Here is a 23,356-nt window from a genome sequence, read left to right as displayed (position 1 = left end):
AGCCTTTCTGCCCTCTTTGTGTGCACATAGGCTAATTAACCCTGGTTTAACCCACATGGATGGCAGAAATCACACTGTATTGCAGCAGCATATATTTTTAATAAAATAATGGTGTGGGTCTTATTCAGTCTAACATCAACCCCCACCCTCTCCCTTAAAATCTCACTAGTCTTTCTGCTCCCCTGTGGACTAATCATCTCATCCCAATGGCAAGCAAGAGGACATCTGGTTCTTTTGGGTGTTGTTTTTACAAATGGGCCAGGAGAGTTTGGCTAACTAGTACTATCATCATACACAGGACACGTGAGACACATAAGACAACTTAGTGAGAAAAACAAGTAATAGCTGAAATATTTAAATTGATTAAATAGCAGGTAATTTGAGTGTATTCCAATTGACACTTAGGGTCATATGTAAGGACACATTTTCCCATAGACACAGAATGGGTAAAACCCTTTGATACATCTGGCCCTTAATGTTATCTTGTGGGGCTCTTAAAAAGCGTTCTCTTTGAACTAAAAGCGAGCAAGAGAGAAACTCAAACCTTTTCCAGCAGAACTGTTTTTAACTTTAACATGTAAAACGAATTATTAAATAAACCATCTAATCTAATTGATAGGCTTCTTAAAATACGATTGTTTTTAACTTCATGAAAGAAAGATCATATATTTTCCAAGATGTCGAGGGATAGCGTTTCATAATGTAGATGCGCATAATGTACGCCTTCCCCATTTTTCACCTTTAAAAGTCATAGTTTTCAAGATGAATTAATTGGCCGAGCTCAGATTCCTCACTGGTTTATATAAGCTAAAGCGGGGTCTCATGAAAGGGGGTCCTCCAGGGTAGGTCGTGGCGTGTGCCATGGAGAGGGCATTAAAGCTGGCACATTCCATGGCTGGCTGCTTGTGAAATCCATTAGGTGCAGGTGTTATATTTTTCCTCCACGTCTGAACAGGCAGGGTGGAACTGGCCTATTGGCAGGGCCACTGGAAATATGACTGTGCAGCTGTGGCGTTTTTGCATAATTATAGACTTGATGCATTTGACACATGATCTATTATCTGCTGCATAATCAGCAGACTATAACTAAAAAAATGTTTCTAGCTCAAAGGGTTCAAAAGTTACTGAAAATGCAGCAACAGATGTGGCAGCACAGAAGAAAGGCATTTACAAAAGTTGTTTCTGTTGCTTATTGTTATATTTGGGTGTTAAACTGGTACTAATGAATTGCAACTAATGCCCTGACAGTGTTAATAGGTGTACAAATGACAAAATATTTAAGAAATACCATCGCAATATCTGCTGCATTCCGCAGCATAATTTGCCTTAGCTTGCTGCATTGTTTACTCACCCCTGCTGCATAATTTGGCCCTTTAATGTCGAATAATTCCAGTGGCCCTGCCTATTGGGCAATCTGGCAGTGTCAGATGGGCCAGTGTGACAGATCCGTGTAAGGGGCGGGTTTCTGCCTGCGGTGGGCCGGTTTTCTGACTTTGGGTGGGCTCTCTAAAATAAACAGTAGGTGGCCGTAGCAAGCAGCACTGTGCAAGCTATGATGCTGTTTTCTGATTGGATACAGTGTGAATGAACCAATAGCTCTTTGTGGGGAGAAGAGCAGAGCTGTGTAAACGGTTTTGTTTTTTGAGAGGAAAGGAATATGACGAATTTCGCTGCCGCATTTCTCTGATATTACCACTCACATTGCCCCCAGCAAGCACAAATACCTACGGTTTCGCACCCATCATAGATCACCCAGAGAGCAGGTATTAAAAACTCGAGAGTTACTCGATACACATACATGAGCCGCCTTTTTTTTACTACCCAGTTAATAAATTTTAGCCACTTTTATTTTGGTCGTAAAGCCTAAATAGCTGCTATTAGCATAATCCTGGTGTCATATTATAGGCGTTTGAGTCACTTGCCCCATGCCAGAGACATGGAGAAATTTGAAGACATTTTCCAGTTAGAGGAGGTGGTGAAACCCAGTATTAACCCCTTAGCTGAATTCATGTTGAATAGTTAGGAAGTTGCTCCACCGCCCTGAAGGTTTTTGACATTTTGTTCCCGAGCCAACTCTCCAACTAGGCCTGCCAGACAGACAGTATATTTAGCTGGGTAGAGGAACCAACCAGCATGATTTTTATTTTTCTCAGTTTTAGTTGCAGTTGGTTCAAGCATACCCATTGATCACACCTAAAGAAAATATCACCCAGCCTGGCTCTGTCATTGGTCATAACGAGGGCGATTTAAAAAATCAGACGTGAATCGTCAGCATAGTAACATTGGTGTTGGAGGCTTCTAATAGACCCATTACAGTCATCACCCAGCATGGCGGAGATAAATCCGAGATTGAGTGAGTGCAGGCGTGGGTAAATTCCATTTTGCAGATCATAGGAAGGGGCTACCTACGATCAGTGTATCTATTTTTCAGAGTTTAAATTCATGAAATATGATTAATGCATAATGACAGCTACAAAACAAGACTGAATATTTTTCTGAGCTCGTTATTTAGGTCCAATCTAGCATGATTAACAGAGCATCATCCGCAGATACCATTACTTCCTAACTGAAGGATTTAAATGAATGTTATTATTAGTGCTACATAGACATTAAAAAGCTCAGGTCTTTGGGATGACTTGTAGAGAAGGAAAAGTCATGCTCATGGTAATGCCCCAAATTTACAGATGTCTGGATCCCTAATGCTGCTTTTTGTGACGCAGGCAAACATGGGTCACATGCGTGCGGCAAGACATAGGCCTCTCTTGCAGACTGCAGTCTTGTTGGACTGGGTGCAACACCCAAAGTGCTACCCTCATAGTGGTGGAGGACTACTGTCTTTATCAGCGAGTAAGCAGCATGTGGGTGGCACCATACCGCGTAGTGGTCAGGAGTGAACAGATCCTTTTTATCTGTATCACTGGAGAGAAGCCTACAGGCTCACTCATTTAAATGTCTGCTCCTGTGTGCTTAACTCACCTTTGGCCTACATCAGTTCAGTGTGTAGTGCTGTGCAGTGCATTTGTGGTGTACATGTACTCTGTGGTGTAGATGTGCTGGGTGTATGTGTGCCTGTGAATGGTACAATACAAAGATAATGCAGTACTGTGAGGTGAGTGTATGTTGTATGCATGTGCTGGGTGTATGTGTGCCTGTGAGTGATACACATAAAGGACGTAATACAGTGTGTGTCTGCTTTAGACGTGCTGGGTGTATGTGTGCCTATGAAAGGTACAATATGTGGCTGACTATGAGATCCATATTGGGAGACCTAGGGCTGCATGGCGAGACATGAGGAAGTAGAGGAATACCCCAAGGCAGATTTGTGCATTGCTGCATTCCGGAAAGCTGGGTGGGGCACACTGGAGAAGGGAGAGCCAGGCTTCCCAGGTAAACTTCAAAGGGTGCTCTGACTCAGAGAAAGGTAACAAGGTAGAGGCATGCCCATGTCTCAGGAAGGCGCTAGAGCTGAGAAGAGAATCATAAAGGTAGGGTTGAGGCCCTTGACTAACTGGTGGATGCACATATCACTGTGGCTGACATCCAGGTGTGACCTTTAGTCATGCTCATGGCCTGTGTTGTGGGACTGTGAGCTAAAGAGTCACTCCTGCTGTGACAGACTGCTTTCTAGAGGAAGAGAATGCATAGGAGTGGGCACTTCCAAAGAAAGCAGACCCCAACATAAACTTCAAAGACTCAGACTCATTTGGTTTCTGAAAATGGACTATAAGAAGGGGAGCCTGACACCGCCATATTGTCAGCTGTCAAGCAGCCAGTTGGGCTCTACTAGGAGGAGAAGCTCTGCAGAACTTCTGCCTGTGACCAGGACTGTGGGCCAAGGCATGTAAGACGACTCTGCACCAATTTGGTAATTTCCCCTCTGGAGGAAAACGTGGTGACCCTCATATGCCAGAAGAGGCCCAGTGTGAAGTGGCCGTAGTCCAGCTGTGATTGTTGCTGTGCCAAGTGGGCCGTAGTCTATGTTTTGGTGACCCTGTATGCCAAGAAGGGCCACTGTGAAGGAATCTGCTGCACCGATCATGGATCAGAGCTCTGTGCAGTGGAGAAAAGGTGACTCAGTATGCCAGAGGGGCCACCAGAACCAAGTAAGAAGTGGGACCTGATTAGGATCATCACCGGAAGAGAAAGGCCACTGTGGGGACTGCTGCATACTGGGACCATGATGGAAGATCAGTGTGAGGACTCTTGCACTATCCTGCATCCGCTCACTGGGCTTATCCAGCTTGGAGGAACCATAATGAACCTCTGGTCGCTGAAGATGCACAACCGTGTGTGAGAAACTTGGGGACCACCTGGACCACGTTCAGTGAACTCACCTGAACCAGGCAATGCTTCTCCAGTACCCATGAACCTCTGAGGACCTGTGGTTGCTCTGATACTGAAGGTAGAGGTAAGGCTGATTGTGGGCCAGTTGGCACTGGGGTAAATTACTTGCTCTTCTGCACTGGAAGACTTTTGACTTTAAGACAGAGCTGAAGTGGAACTCTTGAGACTTGGACCACTAATGAGGCTTACCCTGGATGTTGCCTATAGTGAATGGGGTATAACCAATATCACTAGACCAAGAAGGAATTGACACAGGTAACTGCCTAAGAAACACTAGAGCTCTGACCTAAAGGGAACTGTGGAAGCTGTTTATGAATGTTGTATTTCACTTTGTCTTGATAGCGGTAAAATAAAGTACTTCTCTTATGTCATGAAGTGAGTATTTGGCTAAACAATAATTATTGCTGCAGCCACATTTATTTTGAGTTGTGAGCCTGTGTTCACCCCATGTATGAACCTTCCCCCACCAAGGGAACATTTGACTGCTCAGACAATGGACAATGCTATTCCTGAGAGTCAAATGCTGACAGGGTACTTGACCCCAGGACATCAGAAGTAAACCTTCAACACCCACGATTGGGGCCAGTAACCCCTGCTTGGCCTGTGGCACTCTGAATGGGATTCTGACAGGACACCTGTGGAAAACCACAGAAAATCTTTGTGGCTGAGGATTCAAATCGTGGATAAAAATAGCTGGCTTGATGGAAAAAGGCTGAAGTCAACCCAGCTCTTTATCACAGATACTTGCCTCACACAGCCTATCTAATAGAAATGCAAAGGACAAGGTGTTGAGGCTGCTGACAAAGACTGTTTGTTACCCTTGTTTTCTTTAACTTTGCCAGAAAGGATAGCAAGGAGATGGGGAAAAAGTTACTAGAAACATTAGGATCGTCTTTCCATGTTGCTTAAAAGTGGTACTGCAGTAGCCAGTTTCTGATTAACTGGCACAGTGGCTACTTTGATGCAAGTGTTAATAAGTTCCATAGTAGTAGGAGCTAAAACATTTACAACCATATGAAAGACTTTGGCGGGACAGTGGTCACTAGCAGACCAAATTTAATAGCCAGGATGGTGGATTTAGCCTCTTAAATGCTGATCATGGAAACGTGAGAAAGATTAGGGTGATTAGCATTAGGCTCCACATCTCTGCTACCAAAATAAGTTGGTCTGCCAATTGAAAGGTAGGGTAGATGGATCCTCTCCCTCGAGAAGTTAGTTATATGTCCAGCTTTGCAAGTGACCATAATTATTATGTGATTCACAAGGAGATCTTTCTTCAAGTTCAAAGTATTGTTATTTTTCTTAGTGCCGTGGAGTTTAGAATCATGTTATGTTATGTTATGTCATGTTATGTTATGTTATGCAAATGTGTAGAGCTCACTATCACAGGGGAGGGTATCCTGGTGCTGAGCAGATGTGACTCTAGGCACAGCTAGGGCCTACTGTGACTACTCAAAAAGATCGGTCTTCAGCTTCTTGCAGAATTCAGTAAGTGAGGAAGAGGCTCTTCTGTGTAGAGACAGGTCATTCTGTGTTCTTGGAGCGATGTAGGAGAAAGCATGACTGCCAGATCTGGTTTTCTGTATACACTGGATTTGTGCACGTACAAGTCCAAAACGTTTGTGAAAGCAGATGCGATTGCTAAGGTATGCTGGGCCAGTGTAATGTAGTGACATGAAAGTGTGGGAGTTTTAATTGTGTTCATCTATGAATGGGAAACCACTGGAGCTCCTTCAGGTGTGGTGAGATGAGAGTCCAGTGTGGGAAGTTGAGATTGATTCTGGCCGCCAAGTTCTGTTTTGTCTGTATCCTTCTAGTGAGGTTTTTGTTGATCCAGGCTTAGAGCGTGTTCCCATAGTCCAGCTTGCTTGTGACCAGGGCATTTATGATGGTTTTCTGGTTGCTGATTGGGAGCCATTTTAAAATCTTCCTCAGCATCCTAAGGGCATAAAAGCATGAGCCGGTGATGCATTGACTTGGAGGGTTATGTCAGGTTTACTGACGATGATGATCCTGAGGTTCTTGATGTGGGTACTGGGGGTGGGTGCTGGCTTTAGCTCTATTGGCCACCATGTGGAGTCCCACACTGATGTGCTCTTCCATAAGGTCATGATTTCAATCTTGCCGGTGTTCAGCTTTAGACAGTTGGTCTTCATTCAGTGGATGATTTCACACACGCAGGCATTAAATTTGATACTGGCACTGGACATTTTGTCTGTGAGGGAGAGAATGAGTTGCATGCCGTCAGCATAGGAGAGGACATTGATATCATGAAAGTGGATGATGCTGGCTAGAGGGATCATGTTTGTATTGAAGTGGGTCGGGCTAAGAGACTGGTTGGGTCCTTTCATTTAGGAAAGAGGAGATCCATCAGAGTGCTTGTCCTTGGATTCCAAGGTCATATAGGCGTTGGATGAGGAGGGAGACTGTGTCAAATGCTGCAGAGAGGTCCAGGAGGATGAGGGCAGCTGTGCCTCCTCTGTCCAGAGTTATGCAGATGTCATCTGTGACAGCAAAGGCAGTTTTCATGCTGTCGTTGGGTCCGGAACCAGGCTGAGTGGTGTCAAGTAGTTGGTGGTCATTTAGGTATTCGGTGAGGTATCTATTGATGATTTTCTTTAAGACCTTGGTTAGGAATGGTAGAATGGAGATCAGTCTGTAGCTCCCATGCCCAGAAGGGTCAGAAGGTGTCCTCAGCAAAGGGGGGATAGTTGAGTGTTTCCCAGTTTCTGGGAAGGTCACAGAAGAGGTGGAGGCATTCAGAATGGGTGTGAGCATGGTGCTGATGAGTTGCAGTCCTCTTGAGTAGGCATGTTAGGGGCAGGAGTCCGATGGGGTCTCTAAGAGAATGGGCTTCCTGGTGGTGGCAGTTACTTTATGTAGATAAGATCAGGTGGTGCCTGGCTATGTCTGCCGGTTTGGGTTGCAGGCTAAATTTGCTGTAATTGACGTTTATTTTGCTTCTGAAGAATTGAGATGGATTGTTCAAGAGGACCTGTGAGGTGATGATCTTGTTGGAGGCTGCCAATTGTGAGATGAAATCTTTCAGAGTGGTAAAGATTTCTTTGCTTCTGTTGGTGCTGGCACTGATGTGGTCTACCAGTGCTGTGTGATTAGTGGTCCAGATAATTCGATCATCTAACCATAAATTAAAATCCATTGAAATATTTTAATATTTGTGTTCTATTACCAATGCTGAATTGAAGTCCAGATAAGAATAAAAATGTTATCTGAATTTGGAGATTGATACATATTAGGACGTCAGTAGCGATCGCATTGACTTTGTATGTACCAACACAAATTCAACTCTATTACAGGATGAAACAAAGCCTCTTTTCGCTTTAGGAAGGATATTCTTTAAAAATGTCCAGCCTATCTCATTGCCTTCATAACGTATTACTGATGCTAAAACATGCTGAAGTTTTCACTAGAATACCCGCATATATCAGTGCATTCTGTTCCTGTGCTTGTTCCAGAGGGGTCTAGAGGGGCTTGATTTTGTCTTGCTATTGGTGCTCCTGCTAGCTGTGGCTACGTTATGAAAGCGCAGTTAAACACCAGGCAGGGCCCTAAGAGAGGCCAATGGCTCAACAGGGAGGTACTGCTAAATCACAATCAGATCCCTGTTGCGCAATGTAATTTCAACAAGGTGAGCAGCATTTTCAAAATCACATTATAGTGTTAGATGACATCCCCTAAACTTTTGATGAAGGCCACCCTTTACATTCTACTGGACCTCGGGCAGCGTTTAACACCACTGACTACTAAAGCCTCTTAGACATCCTCAAAGGTAGGACGGCATCTGTGGAACAGGAACCAGTGACTTAACCATATAATAAGAACCACACTCAGTTCTGTGATTCCCTCTCCAATCCCACTCTTCTGTCACATGGGGCACCTCAGAGTTTGATTGTGGTGCCCATTGTGTTCAGTATTTACGTTAGAGCAAATAGAGACCTTTTTAAAGGTCTGGATATACATTGACACACATTTATCTTTAGTTGGACTCTCCTGAATCCATCTCTATGATCAAGTTACTGTTCCAAGCCATATGAAGATGAATGGATCAGATATTTCTAAACTTCAGTTCTTGGAAGACAGAATTGTTTTAGCTCTCCCCCAAAATTAGCTCTAACACCAGTCATATCTAGCTTGAAACCATTAGGAATGCAGGTATTTCCCTCAAACGTGCGAGCACTAATATCAAATGCCTTGGTGTCGTTGTGGATGAAAAACTTCACATTAACAAGCATAAATCACCTAAAGTACGTACTCTCTACAATCTCGTTTTGTTTACAACTCGGACGTTTTCTACAGTCTCCATAAAACATGCTGGTTCCACTGAGAGTCGTCGTACAAGATGCAGTCACATATTGCATAGATCAGCAATAGTAGCAGAGTCAACATTCGACTTCCTTAATTGTTGAAAACTTTCATGAACTTTCCTGCCTGCTCTGGATTTAAAAAAGTGACTTTTAGAACATACATTATCAAACCTCAAAAATCATGAAATGCTTCTAACATCTGCTCCCCATGGCATACTCATACTGCTCCGTAATTTGCATAAGACCTGGTTTACAAACCTAGTCTTGAGTGTAACCTACCTTATGACATTTTCACTATTATAAATATGCTATGCACATGGGAAGAAATGTTATGCAGTGGTAATTATGGAAATAGGTCAAACATATGTGATTTTTAAACTGTACGCATGATTAGTCTTTCGACTTCTATAGTATATGCATGTGATAAGGCCTCAAATAGAAAATTAAATCAAAATACTAATTACTAACATGAAAGAGGATTGGTAGGCCCAAAACTGCCATTGCTTTTACGTTTAAAAGCATGCTCTGAACTTTGCATAATCAGTGCAGCTTGAGGCACAAATTCACTAGGTTGGCACATTGGCCCTCATTACAACCCTGGCAGTCGGTGGAGAAATGGCGGTAATAACGCCAACAGGCCAGCGGAAAAAAAAATGGCATTACAAGCATGGCGGTGACCGCCATGCTAAACCGCCACTTCTCCACTCCGACCGCCAGGGTGGTAACAACTGCTGGGCTGGAGACTTCGGTCTCCAGACCAGCGGCTGTTACTACACCGCCGGCGGTATCACGACCCCGCATACCGCCATGGATTTTGTGGGGTTCTGTACCGCCACAAAATCCATGGCGGTAGGCACTATCAGTGCCAGGGAACTCCTTCCCTGGCACTGATAGGGGTCTCCCCTACCCTCTCCCCACCCAGAGTCCTCCCCCCACACCTTGACCTCCCCTACCACCCCCCAAAGGTGGCAGGACCCCCCACCCCCCAACATCGACATACCCCCTCTACACGCACACAGACACTACAACTACACATACCCGCACACATACAACAAAACATTCCAACAGACACACACACAGTCATACACGCACACATATATACAGACATACAAACAGACATAAACGCACACATATTCAAAACACACAACACCCCCTGCATGCATACATGCACTCACACACAGCCTCTACACACTCACACGCACACCCCTATGCACGCACACAACACCTCACCCTCCTCCCCTAACGGATGATCACCTTACGTTGTCCGGTGATCCTCCGGGAGGGATCGGGATCCATGGGGGCTTCTCCGCCGCCAGCACCCCATCACCAGTACACTGCCACACCCAATCATAGGACGTGATTCGGTGGGCGGTGTTCTGATGACGTGGCGGTGGAGGTGGAGCAGCCTCCACTTCATCGCCGACCTCCAGTATGGCTGCTGGAGGCTCTCCGTCCGAAAAAGGATGGAGGGCTGGCAGCAGTCATAATACGCTGTGCGGTCTTCAGCACGGCGGTACCTCGGCGGTCTTCCAAAAAGATCGCTGACGTTAAAATGAGGGCCATTGTGTTTAAAAATGTTTCTTTCATAACCTCTATTCCACTTGCAAGATGCCAGAAAACTTGTCTTAAAACAATGAAACCAGTATTAACTATTTACTCTTCCACCTACTAAACTGCTTTGGAATGCTCGGAGGTGTATTTAGAAAATAACTAATTTTGCCTGAATAGACAATTTTAACACTACATAAATGATGGGAATTGAGTTGGTGTTATACTTATGTATATAAAGTTTGTTCTTGCAGAATCAAGGAATGCATGTGAAGGAAAAGGAGAGTATCCAATCCCGGCTGTTTGACAAAAGAAGCATTGTTTAATTCTGCGACATCTCAAGAAATGTATATAATTGTTAATACATGTAACCACTGAAATATTATAAAAGGTGTCCTAGAGAAAGAGCAAGAGGGGCTTCTGCTTTGAGCTTCCACCTCTGCTGCCAGAGTTGAGAGCCATAGATGACCAGAGAGCATTATACTGCAACTGAGCTATAGAATGATTGAAACCGTACTCTAGAGTGACAGTGCAGAGCTGACGAGTAAGTTTGAATGTAGTAAACCCCGTAGAAGCCACCCGGGCTTTAGGGTTATTAGGTATAACTAGAGCTATTCATTCTGCTGAAGACTAAATGAAGACACTGTACTGAGACTGAGAGAGTTGATAAACTGTTACATAGTAGAATGATAGCCGTAAGCACATTGAACCGATAGACGTGTGAAACTGTGTTAGTGTCCAACATTGAATGTTTTTTAACTTTTCTGCAAAGTAGTCCCAAACTGTGAGACAGGACTATTAAGGTTCTCATGTATTCTGTACGACAGAGATGAACAGAGTAGGGACTGATTCAGGACACATCTTATGCGTGTTGCTGCAAACTTTGATTACTAAAAATATATATATTGAATTAGTAAATAATTCAAATGACTAAAACTGTCTTTATTGACACTAAGAATTTTAATTTGCTAAACAAATTGTACTTTATTGATCGCAGCTTATTAAATATCTAACAGCCACTCTCAGATAAAGATCCATACTGATGGTCCAGGCAAAGAAAAAGTGATAGCGGGGAGAAAAGAGAAATTGTTTATTCAAACAGTGATGTGTTCGCAGGAACATTACAGATGAGGCGGGCTGCTGTGTTTTGCACCACCTGTAATTTAATTAGCAAGGACTCACCGATGAAGGACTCACTTCCATTTCCTCATTCATGTTCTCTTGGATGGAACTCACATTGTCTAACACTTGTGCACCCCAAAACACGTTAAATGACCTCCCACAAGACCACATAAACATAGAGTGGTAAACAAATGTAAAAACAGAACAATCCTTACAAAAGTAATGGCTTGCCGGATATCTTGGGATGACAGAGGACACTGGCCAGTATCCATTTGGCTTCCTCTACCCTTTCCAAGTCGCTAGAATCCACCACATAAATAATGCCATGAGCCTCAGTGTAGTAGTTACGCCACAGCCCTCTGAACTGCTGACCTCCAGCCAGGTCGACCAGCGTGACATCAAATCTGTCCACTCGGAGCTCCGTCTTCAGGGGGTCGGCTGTAGGGGTCATGTCGCAGGAGCAAGCTGCACGGGGAAACAAACAGGAAGAAGAAGATAAGGACAAGGCAGGTGTAACACAAGCCCCTGCGGTGCAGGGAGACCCCGGCTATCTGTCCGGGGAGTGGGGGAACTCAGCGACGTCTGTATTGCTGTAATTGTAACACAGTGACACTTTGCAGCTGCTCTGCAAAAGTGAAACTTACCTGGAACTTAAGCTTTTTTGGGATGGGGAAAGAAGCAAGACTCTAATGATTCTCCACACAAGGGCCAGGCGTAGGTGCCAATCACAGGAGTAGGCAGACTTCTCTCAGGTTCTAGTGGCCATACCCACTAGTAGGCAAGCCAAGCACTGGAGGGTGTCTGTATTTCGATTCAGCCCCTAAGTGGTGAAGCCAGCAACATCTTCTGAGACCACCAGGGCCCAATAATCACTGCTGCCCGTGAGCCACTTTGCAGGTCAAGATGTTATTCTATTCAAAGTCTGACAAGACTGATGAAACAAAACCATACCCTTTCTGGCCCGAACACTGCATGTTTCTTTAATAAAAATAGGTTATTTTGAAAGAGATTTTAAGCATGGTCCTATTTTCAGTTTTCCAAAATGTTCCAAGCTAGATGGTTATACATCCACATTCAGACAACATGCATCACCCTTTGCTAGGAGGTAGGATGTGTCTGCCCTCCTCTATCTATGTCTGCAGTCTAAAACAAGGGCCATGTGAATATCTTAAACAGGTGAGCAGTGAGTTGGGCACGGGAGGAAAGGAACTCAGTATTTGTTATGCACTATTTAGTTGTTAGTTTCTTCTATATGGATCACTTAATCATCAAACACACACACAGTTACACACACACACACAGGCAGGAAAGACTCAGCTCAAAAACAAATGCACTGCAAGACTCAATCTTAGGACTCAGTTTACCCACAGAACTTCAAAACGTCACCCCTTCTTTCTGTACAGAGGATAATATGAACTGGTGGGGACGTAAGGCAGGCTCCTGTGGGGTATGGGCACTGTCACCCTTCAAGAAAACTACAGCCCATCAGGGAGCCCCCATTCAGCCCAAGGCCAATGAATGCCTGAGAGATATGGCAGACTCAGAGGCCAATCTTAACGTTCCGCAAGGAGGCTCATTATTTAGAGTTACACTATTGGGACAAGGGTTACAAGTAATACATGTGTGTGACTACACATCTGTGATTAGCTGTGTGTTTGCAAGTTATTTTTGTTTTACAGAGGATGTCTTCATGTTATGAGAATAAGAAGAACAAGAATCCTGCAGTAGTTGCTATGCAGGCAGCTAATTTGTTCGCACCTCATAGCTCTGTCACTTTGCTCCTAGCCAGGGTGTAGCTAACAACAGTGCAGCGGCTGCATTGACACCAAGCCCCAGGGTTGTGAGGGGCACAGTTTAACCCAGTTATAGCTATTTTACTACCCATCTAAGGGCTAGAGGGCCCATAATTAGGTTTAGCATATACCAAGACCTTTCGTTTTTTTTTTTAAATACATCATGCACACATATACTGGACTTTGGGTCAGCCTTTCTCAGTCATTTACTTTACCTGTCAGGACGCTTCAGCCATTGGTGTGAGACATTGTCAATTACATCTTGGATTAGCCATAGACGATTAATTGTGCCCTTATATTTCTAGTGGTTATGTGGGTGTATACTTCCCCACCCTTCGGGATTTTTGAAGGACTATTTCAGATCTGGAAATTATGGCCAAACGTCACACGTCCATTATTTTTTCAGAAAAAGTAGTGCCTCGTCACTTATTGAATTCTTTACCTCGCATCTCACTTGCTGCCAGGCCGCTGCTTACTTTCTGCCTCACAGGCAGCTCTGCTGTAATTCCTGCCTGGGAGCCCGTCTCCACCGCTGCCAGGACACTGTCCCTTCTCACCCGCCACGGGATGCTGCTCTCACCGAGCCCTGCTGCGCTTCTGGCTTGCTGCCAGGTGCTGCGGCTGCCAGGTCCATCTGGCACTTTCGTCCAGCTGTTCACGAACAGTGGCAAAGCCAGTGGCTGCAGTTTGCAAATCACAATTCACGTCAGACCGATCGCTTTGCCAATGTTTGCTCTTGTTTACTTTAGAATCTATTGCACGTTTGCTTCATCAGTTTAATCAGTTCATATGTCTGGTAATAGGTAAATACATTTAAAAAAAAGTCTTAACTCCTACGTGCTCCTCTTTAAGTTTAGTCTTGGCAACAGAACATGCCTCAGGTTAAAAGAATCCTCCATAGCCACGATTCCCGGCATGCCGGCCATTTGTAACGTTGAGTCACTTATTGGTTCTTATTAGGAGTATGTAATTAATAGATAATCCCACGATATGTCGGATAGATTACCGGTTGTTCCACATTTAAGTACATCAAAAATAAGCCCTGGGATACTAATAACACATAAATGGATAGAAAAGTTGCAGAAAAGGGGAAAAAACTGTGGTAAATATGAAACTAAGGATATTAGATTTCTGATGTTAATCACTGTTATAATTATATTGTACGTCTTTTTAAAGACAAAAATCCTGGAAAATACCTAGTAGAAAATAATCATAGACCGCATAGTAAAAACGCAACCACCACCGCCTAATAAAACTCATACCGCTGTACATGGTGCATGTAAAACGCAGAGGATAGCAATTGAGTCCATCTTTTATTTTTTGTAGTAATAAGACATTTTACAAGAGAACCCCACCTTACATAAGTGAAGATTTGAGATTTGGCCAGAATCACAGCCAATGTCGGGAATAGAGCCTGGTTCTCTGATTCCTAGGTCACAGCTCCAACTGCTAGGCCAATATCCTGTCCACATAACCCGTTAACCAAACAAAAACAAGAGTCTAATCAGTCTTGTGCATTAATCCAGTACATTCTCTTACAGTTCTACTTTTTCTAGACTTCTATTCCAGCGCTAATCAATTCTTTAGTGACAAGATTTGCTTACTAAAAGCTGAAATTAAAGATAGGGCTCTGGACATTTCTGATTCAAGTAGTGCCAATGCCATAACATCCACTGGGGCCACACCAATAAAAAAGGAAAGGGGGCCATGTGGCACCCCTCCCGAGGCTTCTTAGGATGCGGGGACCCCATCCCCAGGGGACGTTTTTGTTTAAAAAGGGAAGCGGGCTCTAAAGCCCCCTCCCCAAGCCTATCAGGCCCTGTAGACCCCATGCCCTGGATCCAAAGCCACTTCAAAAAGCGAGGAGGTGTACAGCACCCTTCCCCAAGACTTTTTAGGCCCCGGGGACCCCATGCCATTCCCAGGGGCCAAATGTAATTAAAAAAGGGGAGGGGGCATGCGGCCCCCTTTGTGTGGCCTCCCACCCTGAGCATTATTAGGTCCTTGGGCCCTCATTCCCTGGAGCCAAATAATTAATATGGAAGGGGTCGTGCAGCCCCCTCCCTGAACCAAATTAGCTCTGTGTATCCAATCCTCCAGGACCAAAATGTAAATAAAAAGGGAAGGAGGGCCATGCGATTCCCCTCATTAAGTCCTGGGGACCCCATCCCCCAGGGCTATAAGTATATTAAAAGAGGAGGGGGGCACTCCATCCCCCAGGGTCATCTGTATATTAAAAATGGAGGGGGCACACAGCCCTCTTCCCAAGCCCAATTGGGCCCTGGTAACACTACCCCCCAGGGCCATATGCATATTACAGGGAGTGCAGAATTATTAGGCAAATGAGTATTTTGACCACATCATCCTCTTTATGCATGTTGTCTTACTCCAAGCTGTATAGGCTCGAAAGCCTACTACCAATTAAGCATATTAGGTGATGTGCATCTCTGTAATGAGAAGGGGTGTGGTCTAATGACATCAACACCCTATATCAGGTGTGCATAATTATTAGGCAACTTCCTTTCCTTTGGCAAAATGGGTCAAAAGAAGCACTTGACAGGCTCAGAAAAGTCAAAAATAGTGAGATATCTTGCAGAGGGATGCAGCACTCTTAAAATTGCAAAGCTTCTGAAGCGTGATCATCGAACAATCAAGCGTTTCATTCAAAATAGTCAACAGGGTCGCAAGAAGCGTGTGGAAAAACCAAGGCGCAAAATAACTGCCCATGAACTGAGAAAAGTCAAGCGTGCAGCTGCCACGATGCCACTTGCCACCAGTTTGGCCATATTTCAGAGCTGCAACATCACTGAAGTGCCCAAAAGCACAAGGTGTGCAATACTCAGAGACATGGCCAAGGTAAGAAAGGCTGAAAGACGACCACCACTGAACAAGACACACAAGCTGAAACGTCAAGACTGGGCCAAGAAATATCTCAAGACTGATTTTTCTAAGGTTTTATGGACTGATGAAATGAGAGTGAGTCTTGATGGGCCAGATGGATGGGCCCGTGGCTGGATTGGTAAAGGGCAGAGAGCTCCAGTCCGACTCAGACGCCAGCAAGGTGGAGGTGGAGTACTGGTTTGGGCTGGTATCATCAAAGATGAGCTTGTGGGGCCTTTTCGGGTTGAGGATGGAGTCAAGCTCAACTCCCAGTCCTACTGCCAGTTCCTGGAAGACACCTTCTTCAAGCAGTGGTACAGGAAGAAGTCTGCATCCTTCAAGAAAAACATGATTTTCATGCAGGACAATGCTCCATCACACGCGTCCAAGTACTCCACAGCGTGGCTGGCAAGAAAGGGTATAAAAGAAGGAAATCTAATGACATGGCCTCCTTGTTCACCTGATCTGAACCCCATTGAGAACCTGTGGTCCATCATCAAATGTGAGATTTACAAGGAGGGAAAACAGTACACCTCTCTGAACAGTGTCTGGGAGGCTGTGGTTGCTGCTGCACGCAATGTTGATGGTGAACAGATCAAAACTCTGACAGAATCCATGGATGGCAGGCTTTTGAGTGTCCTTGCAAAGAAAGGTGGCTATATTGGTCACTGATTTGTTTTTGTTTTGTTTTTGAATGTCAGAAATGTATATTTGTGAATGTTGAGATGTTATATTGGTTTCACTGGTAATAATAAATAATTGAAATGGGTATATATATTTTTTTTGTTAAGTTGCCTAATAATTATGCACAGTAATAGTCACCTGCACACACAGATATCCCCCTAACATAGCTAAAACTAAAAACAAACTAAAAACTACTTCCAAAAATATTCAGCTTTGATATTAATGAGTTTTTTGGGTTCATTGAGAACATGGTTGTTGTTCAATAATAAAATTAATCCTCAAAAATACAACTTGCCTAATAATTCTGCACTCCCTGTAAAAGGGGAGAGGGGCCCCGTCCCTAGGGCTGTATGTATATTAAAAGGGGGCAGGTCCGTTCATCTGCCTCCCCGAGCCTATTCTGGCTTAGGGGACAACACGCCCAGGCCCTGTCTTTATAATACGATGGTGCCCCAGTGTTCACCAGGGTACCCACCGTGCACAAGTTGGAGGTTGCGGGTGGAGCCCCAGGACCCATGCCTCCAGCTGGCTCCCGCATGCTGCAGGAGCCTACATTGCTCCCGCCCGAAGTGAGCAGCTATTTATGGTGCTTGCTCCAGGCGGGTACAATCTGTTGTTCTGTTTACCTGCCTGCATCAGATCTCAGGTCCGCTCCAAGCCGGCGGGAGCATTCAAAGCTTCTGGCTGCTGGGAGCACACTTTGGGCCTAATTACAACTTTGGCGGAGGGGGTTAATCCGTCCCAAATGTGACGGATATCCAGCCCGCCGTATTACGAGTCCATTATATCCTATGGAACTCATAATACAGTGGGCGGGATATCCGTCACATTTGGGACGGATTAACCCCCTCCGCCAAAGTTGTAATCAGGCCCTTTGTGTTTGCTTCCGTTTGGCAGGAGATTTGAAAATGCTCCCACCAGGAGGGAGCAAACACATATTTTCCTGCCAGTGCCGGTGAGGGCAGGGAAACTATTGTGTTCCAGGGGTGGGCTCTCCAGGACACAACCAGTGAGCCCATCCCAGGTGATGGGGTCACCGGGGCCATTAAAGGCTAAGGTAGGGGAGCATTTAGCCCCCTCCCTTTTTTAAAGTCACGGTCTTGGGTGATGGGGTCCCCAGGGCCTTATAAAGACTTGGGAAGGGGGGATGTGCAGGTCCCTCTTTAAAATATACTTTACAAATACTTTGGTGCCCCGGGGATGGAGTCTCTGTGGTTGAATACAACTTGGAGGGTTCCTGCATGCCTACCACCCTAAAAAATTAATTTGGGTCCCCAGGATCAAATACAGCTAAAGGAAGGGGACTGCATGTGCTCTTACTCTAAAAACTAAAGTGGGCCACAGGGGATGGGGCCCCCAGAGTCAAAAACGGATTGGGAGAAGAGTTGTGTTCCCTCATCCCCTTAATTAAAGAATGCAGGCCCAGTCTACCATTTTTTTTTGCAGCAATCCCGCTGGATTCCCAGGGAATTGCTGCAAGATTTGCCAATTGTTTTTTTTATCTTGGCCCTGGGGTGAGGGGGACCCTCTGGGTCTTCCTATGGTGCCTAGTGGGGCAGTGTTTCCCTACCCTGCTCACTAATATTATGTACGAACACATTTTCCCATAGACACAGAATGGGTAAAACCCTTTGCTACATCTGGCCCTGAGTCCCACAGTCCTGTAATGGCTGCCAGCAACAATTTTCTCAAATTACTGGCAACCAATCAGAGTGCTTGCTCCTGCAGGAGTCTGACTCCTGCAGGACCAAAATGGCCGTAGGGTTTTGTATTTTGGGTCCCCCTTTTTTCTTGGCCCCCACTTGACTGATCACCACAAAACCTTCCATGCAGAAGCAAGGCAAAAGAGCAATTGTGACTCTTGTGGACACAACCGTCCAGCTATTCAATTATTTTTTAACCTTAACTTTTCAAAAACTACTGAATGGATCACAAAAAGCACAGTCTGTGGACCGAGTTCTAGCTTCTGACAGATTTGGTGTAATTTCATTCAGCAGTTTTTACTGTAGCCCATCTTAAAGAAGTCTATAAAAAATGCGTAGAGATTTTGTATTTTTATACACCCTTTTTTCTTGTCCCCGACTTTCCCCTCCCCCCCGGCAGGTCACCCTGAAACATTCTATGCACATATTAGACAAAAAAGTGGCACACTTCCTATGGAACAGCTGACCTAACTATATCTAGTGGCCACCACATCTATCATATTTGTTAAGTATAGTAAAACTATATTTACCTATACATATTTAATTTGTTGATATTTTGATTCTCGATGTTTTTGCTATGATGTGTTTAAAACTCGATATGTTGCTGCCATACCCACTTTGGAAAGAATATAGACATACATTAGACTCGTGCTATTTAAACCGGAGCGTCCGGGGTCATGGGCCAAATATTTGAGGTGCTTGACCCAGCATTCCTCACCTGGGGGCCATATTTGCTCTCTCCATCTGATGAAGTCTGTTCCTGTGCCATTCCTCCACCAGAAATGTGGCTGTAGAAATCTCCCTCATAGTTAAGTGGAATTGTGGAGGCCTCTCCCTTTCTCGTCAAGATTAAATGACGACGTAGAAATACCTCTTGCCTCGTCTAAGCTGCCCACTTCCCTCTCCACGGTAGACGCTACAGGCCCTATAGCGGGCCAGCTTTAGCTGTGAGGATACCACGCTGCTGAAATAATTCCAGCCGGTACCCCCACATGTAAATCCGACTATTTGGAATATTTTCCCCAGGAACGGGGACTCACATGTGGACCCACCATTACCCAGTCCGCATCTGCATACAGAATTCCAAAAACTCTGATGTGAGCAGGTAATACCTGGGAGGAGGGTACCAAGGGAGATGGGGGTGGCATCCACTGGTAGGAGAGGCTGTGGGTTGGCAAGGGGGGAGTGCCCGTACTCTTTCAGGCCATAGGAGAAGGTCAGGTGGGGGTCAGGTCGGAGCCAGGCTCCAAGACCATTATTTTACAGGCCGGATTTTCTAGCTGGCACTGCGCTCCAGCATCTAGGAAACTGGCATTGTCAAGCATCTGGGAAATCTGGGTGTGGAGATACCAGGCACGTTGTTATTGGGTGGAACCAAATCGAGGCCTTAGGCTCCATCTTTAAACTGAGGTGTGCTGACTCTTCTAAACGTACCCTTTCTGAAATTCTGTTTCTTTATTGGACACTATTCTACACCCCCAACTCCGCCACCCCAAGCTATTGCAGTTTCCGCTTTTTTACACATATCCTTAGGAGTCTCCGGGTCCAATTCTAGGACCAGCTATTTCGAAGGCAAGGCGTGACTCAGCTGCTGCCTAGGGCGCAAGGAGTAGGGGAGGTGCCAGGTTGCCTAAAAAGCTGACAGTGTTCCCTCTTTTGTTGAAAGGCGGGTTGGGGCAAAATGAGCCACCTGTGCATCAAAATAAGTGCACCACTCCGAGTCTAAACGCATTTTCGCAACCGTAGACGCTTACGATCCTCCCCTGCATAAAATGCTGGAGGCAGGCTTTTAGGACCCAGAGAATTCAGGCCTGCTGGGCTATTTCTGTCAGACTCGATGACGCAATCCGAAAACACAAACAGCACTCTGGTTTTAATGGAGGGACACACAAGGCTTGCCTCTATTAAATTAATTTGAGGCGGTACGATAATGCACTATAAACCATCTATCGCCAGTCCTGTGGTAAAAGAGGCTTTCAGTCATCCGCCTGTTTGCAATGAACATTTAAAAATGGCTGTACCAGCAGCATATGTACAAAAAACAGACCGAGCACTCCCAATATTTTAAATCAAACAGTACTATTTCAAAGAAGGTAGCTTCCTGCTGGAATGTGTGACCTAAAATGTTATCAGCACCGCTTAATGTGGTGTAGCCTATGAATAAGTGCGGTGTTCTCAGTGAACTGTATACAGGCGCTGACAAAGGCAATATGGGGCATATTTACAAGCCCCTAGTGCCTCCTTGCGCCGCCCTAGTGTAATTTATTTTATTTTATGATAAGGCAGCGTCAGGTGGGCCTTTTCCTCACACCAGATTTAGAAAGTGGCGCAATGCTAGCATTAAGCCACTTTATAACCCTTTGCGCCACATTATGTCTGCGACAGGCGTAATGTATGCAGGGGGCATTCTCCTATTAGGAGGCCCAGAAAAATGGTGCAGTGAAATTTACGAGATTTCACTGCCCCATTTTTCCCGTCATTTTTAACGCCTGCTTAAAGCAGGCGTTAAAGTGATGCTCCCATTGTTTCCAAAGGATCTCCCCACGGCGTTGCTGCAATAGAGCCATAATTTTTGGAGATAGTTGACCAGTGCGTCACAATAGCGTCAAAAATGTTGACGCTATTGTGCTAATGTGCACCATGGTGTGCCATATTGTAAATACAGCACCACCATGGTGACATTAGGGAGGCGCAGGGGGCTCAAGAAAAGTGGCGCATCATAGCTAAGGCACCAATTTCTTGTAAATATGCCCCTATGTCGGATTTTTTTTATAGCGGCAATGCTGTGAGTATGAAGTATGATATTAACAACAATATTTATTGCCACAGGTATGGTCTTCCAGTGCTGTGAGAGAGGATTGTTAGCCTAATTTTCTTATTTCAGGGAACCTGTGACAGACCAGTCTGTTTTCCAGCTGTTCGAGCTAGACTATCAGTAGTTACGTGCTTTTGTGTATTTTCTTTATTGTATATGTGTCGTAATGTTTAAAGGTGTTTGTAGGTGTGGGGTTCAGATATTTACCAATTTGATATACGCTAGTTAGGAGAATTAGATGTGTATTGCCTTCCTTGATGCCTGTGTCTGAGGTACTTTTCGAGTACGGTATCTTGTTAGGGGCCACAGTATCCCATTAAATCAGACTAGCTGTGAGGTGTTGGTTTAGAGCTTGGGTACTCTCAAGCATTTTCCTAGGGGCCATAAAGTTTGGTCTGTGATGTGCCCGAGGGCCGTATTGATGGTAGTGGTGAAGTGGTTGGGCAAGGTGGTTGGGAGGATTGGTGGTAAGGTAGGTATAGGCAAAGAAAAGAATATACATCTAGTAGTGAATTGAACAATGTGAAACCAGAAAATCTGGGCTTGATCCCAGCTTCCCCACTTTACCAAATTGTGTGGTCCTAGGCAATTGTTTAATTTCACTTTCCTGCCTTTTTCTTCATTATCACAAATAAGAGGATCGCAAAATATCTGATTTCAGGGTGTGCCCTGTACAAAAACTGGTCCTGGGTTTGATTTGATAAACTATAATGTTGTGCATGTATAATTGGAACAGAGGCCACACAAAAAGTGCACATGACTGACTTGCTGCTTTAATTCACTATTCACTATGTTGTCAGGGTCGGGGGAAGAATTAATGTTTCTAAATTTGTATGAAAACTATCACTTTTAAATTATCAATGCGCTGATACAATCAGTTGTACTAAGGTGAAAAGGTTCTGCGTATTATTAAATGCACTTTTATTAATTTTGAAGAGACTGTCATAGTTTTACACTTTTGCTGCAGGATGTCTTTAACAATGAATGTGTTTCTAAAGTTAAGTACATAATTCCCTAGTTACTTCCTTTTTTAACATCAATTAACCTTGAAATAAATGATTGCCTGTCTAATATCTTTTCATTGTTAATGCTGAGTCTAGTAATCAGTAGCCCAGGTTCCTGTTATCCAGGGGCCACATGCGGCACCCGGGCCGTACTGAGTATCCATGGTTTAGAGTATAAATGTACAGTATAAGTTGTCAAGAAGGGGTATATTGTTATATAAAGAGTGGAGTGCTGTTGTGACCCCTCTGAGGACCAGCTATATAATGCCCCTGAGCTAAGTTGAATGTATGTGCTTTGGCCTGACTAATATATACTGGTTGATCATTGTGGTTGTTTGTTATAATGTTTGTCACTGTTAGAAACTTAGTGCCATCAACTAATTGCAGTATCTGAGCTGGGTTCGGTGTGTGCTCAGTGTCTAATGTGTTCTGTCGGATGTTGCGTGCAGTTTTGCAGTGGGCGCTCCTCTGTGCACCGTGACATCCACGTACATGTGACATCCATGTCATTCTGTGCTCACGTGTTCAGCCTTGCCCAATGGGCAGTTTTGGAAGACGATCTTTATTGTTATGACTGATCTTGTAGCGTCGTTGATAATCAATTGCATAGACTAATGGAGATGTGGGGGATCAGAATGCAGGGTACTATCTAGTGTGCCTTGTTCGGGTGCTCATGTTGTGTTGTTTGAATGGGGGTGCTGTTTGTATACATTGTGATATCTAGCTATGGACCTGGGTAAAGTGCATAGCAAAGGCCCCGCAGTCTGTGCAGGGTTTGAGGGGCAAGCTCCAGAGCGACCCTTCAGCACAGCACCTGGCCTGAGTGAGTCCTGTGGGGGCCTCTCTCCATGTTCTGTGCAGGGGTGGGCTCCAGTTTCATTACGCCACTGGGTTCAGATGGTATGCAACTTGAGCACCCAGTAATTACTGTTTGTGCAGAGTGCAGCAATTAGAAGGTGCAAATTTACACTTAAGTCCAAATTGCAGACTTCAGAATAGGGATGTACATACACACTGCAGATGTATTCGCCTGGTCCTGTGTGGCAAACTGAAAATTAGCACTAGTGGCCCTCCAAGATTTTTGGCAAACTTTACCTGGCAAAAAGCAGGAGGGCAAACCAGGGAGGAATTAACAATT

General features: G+C 44.7%; 1 protein-coding gene across 2 annotated transcripts in view; it reads right to left on the bottom strand.

Annotated features, from left to right (window-relative positions):
* ARL13A (ARF like GTPase 13A) overlaps positions 1-23,356 on the bottom strand; it is a 253,452-nt gene that overhangs the window by 101,543 nt on the left and 128,553 nt on the right. For both annotated transcript variants that reach the window (XM_069213306.1, XM_069213316.1), the window contains exon 4: positions 11,555-11,804. In XM_069213306.1, the coding sequence (XP_069069407.1) occupies positions 11,555-11,804 (250 nt within the window). The remainder of the gene's footprint in view (positions 1-11,554; positions 11,805-23,356) is intronic.

The sequence above is a fragment of the Pleurodeles waltl genome, chromosome 2_1, assembly GCF_031143425.1.
Source record: "Pleurodeles waltl isolate 20211129_DDA chromosome 2_1, aPleWal1.hap1.20221129, whole genome shotgun sequence".
In the NCBI taxonomy this organism is placed as follows: Eukaryota; Metazoa; Chordata; class Amphibia; order Caudata; family Salamandridae; genus Pleurodeles; species Pleurodeles waltl.
Note: the sequence above shows the minus strand (reverse complement) of the source record. Positions and strands in the feature narration are given on the sequence as shown.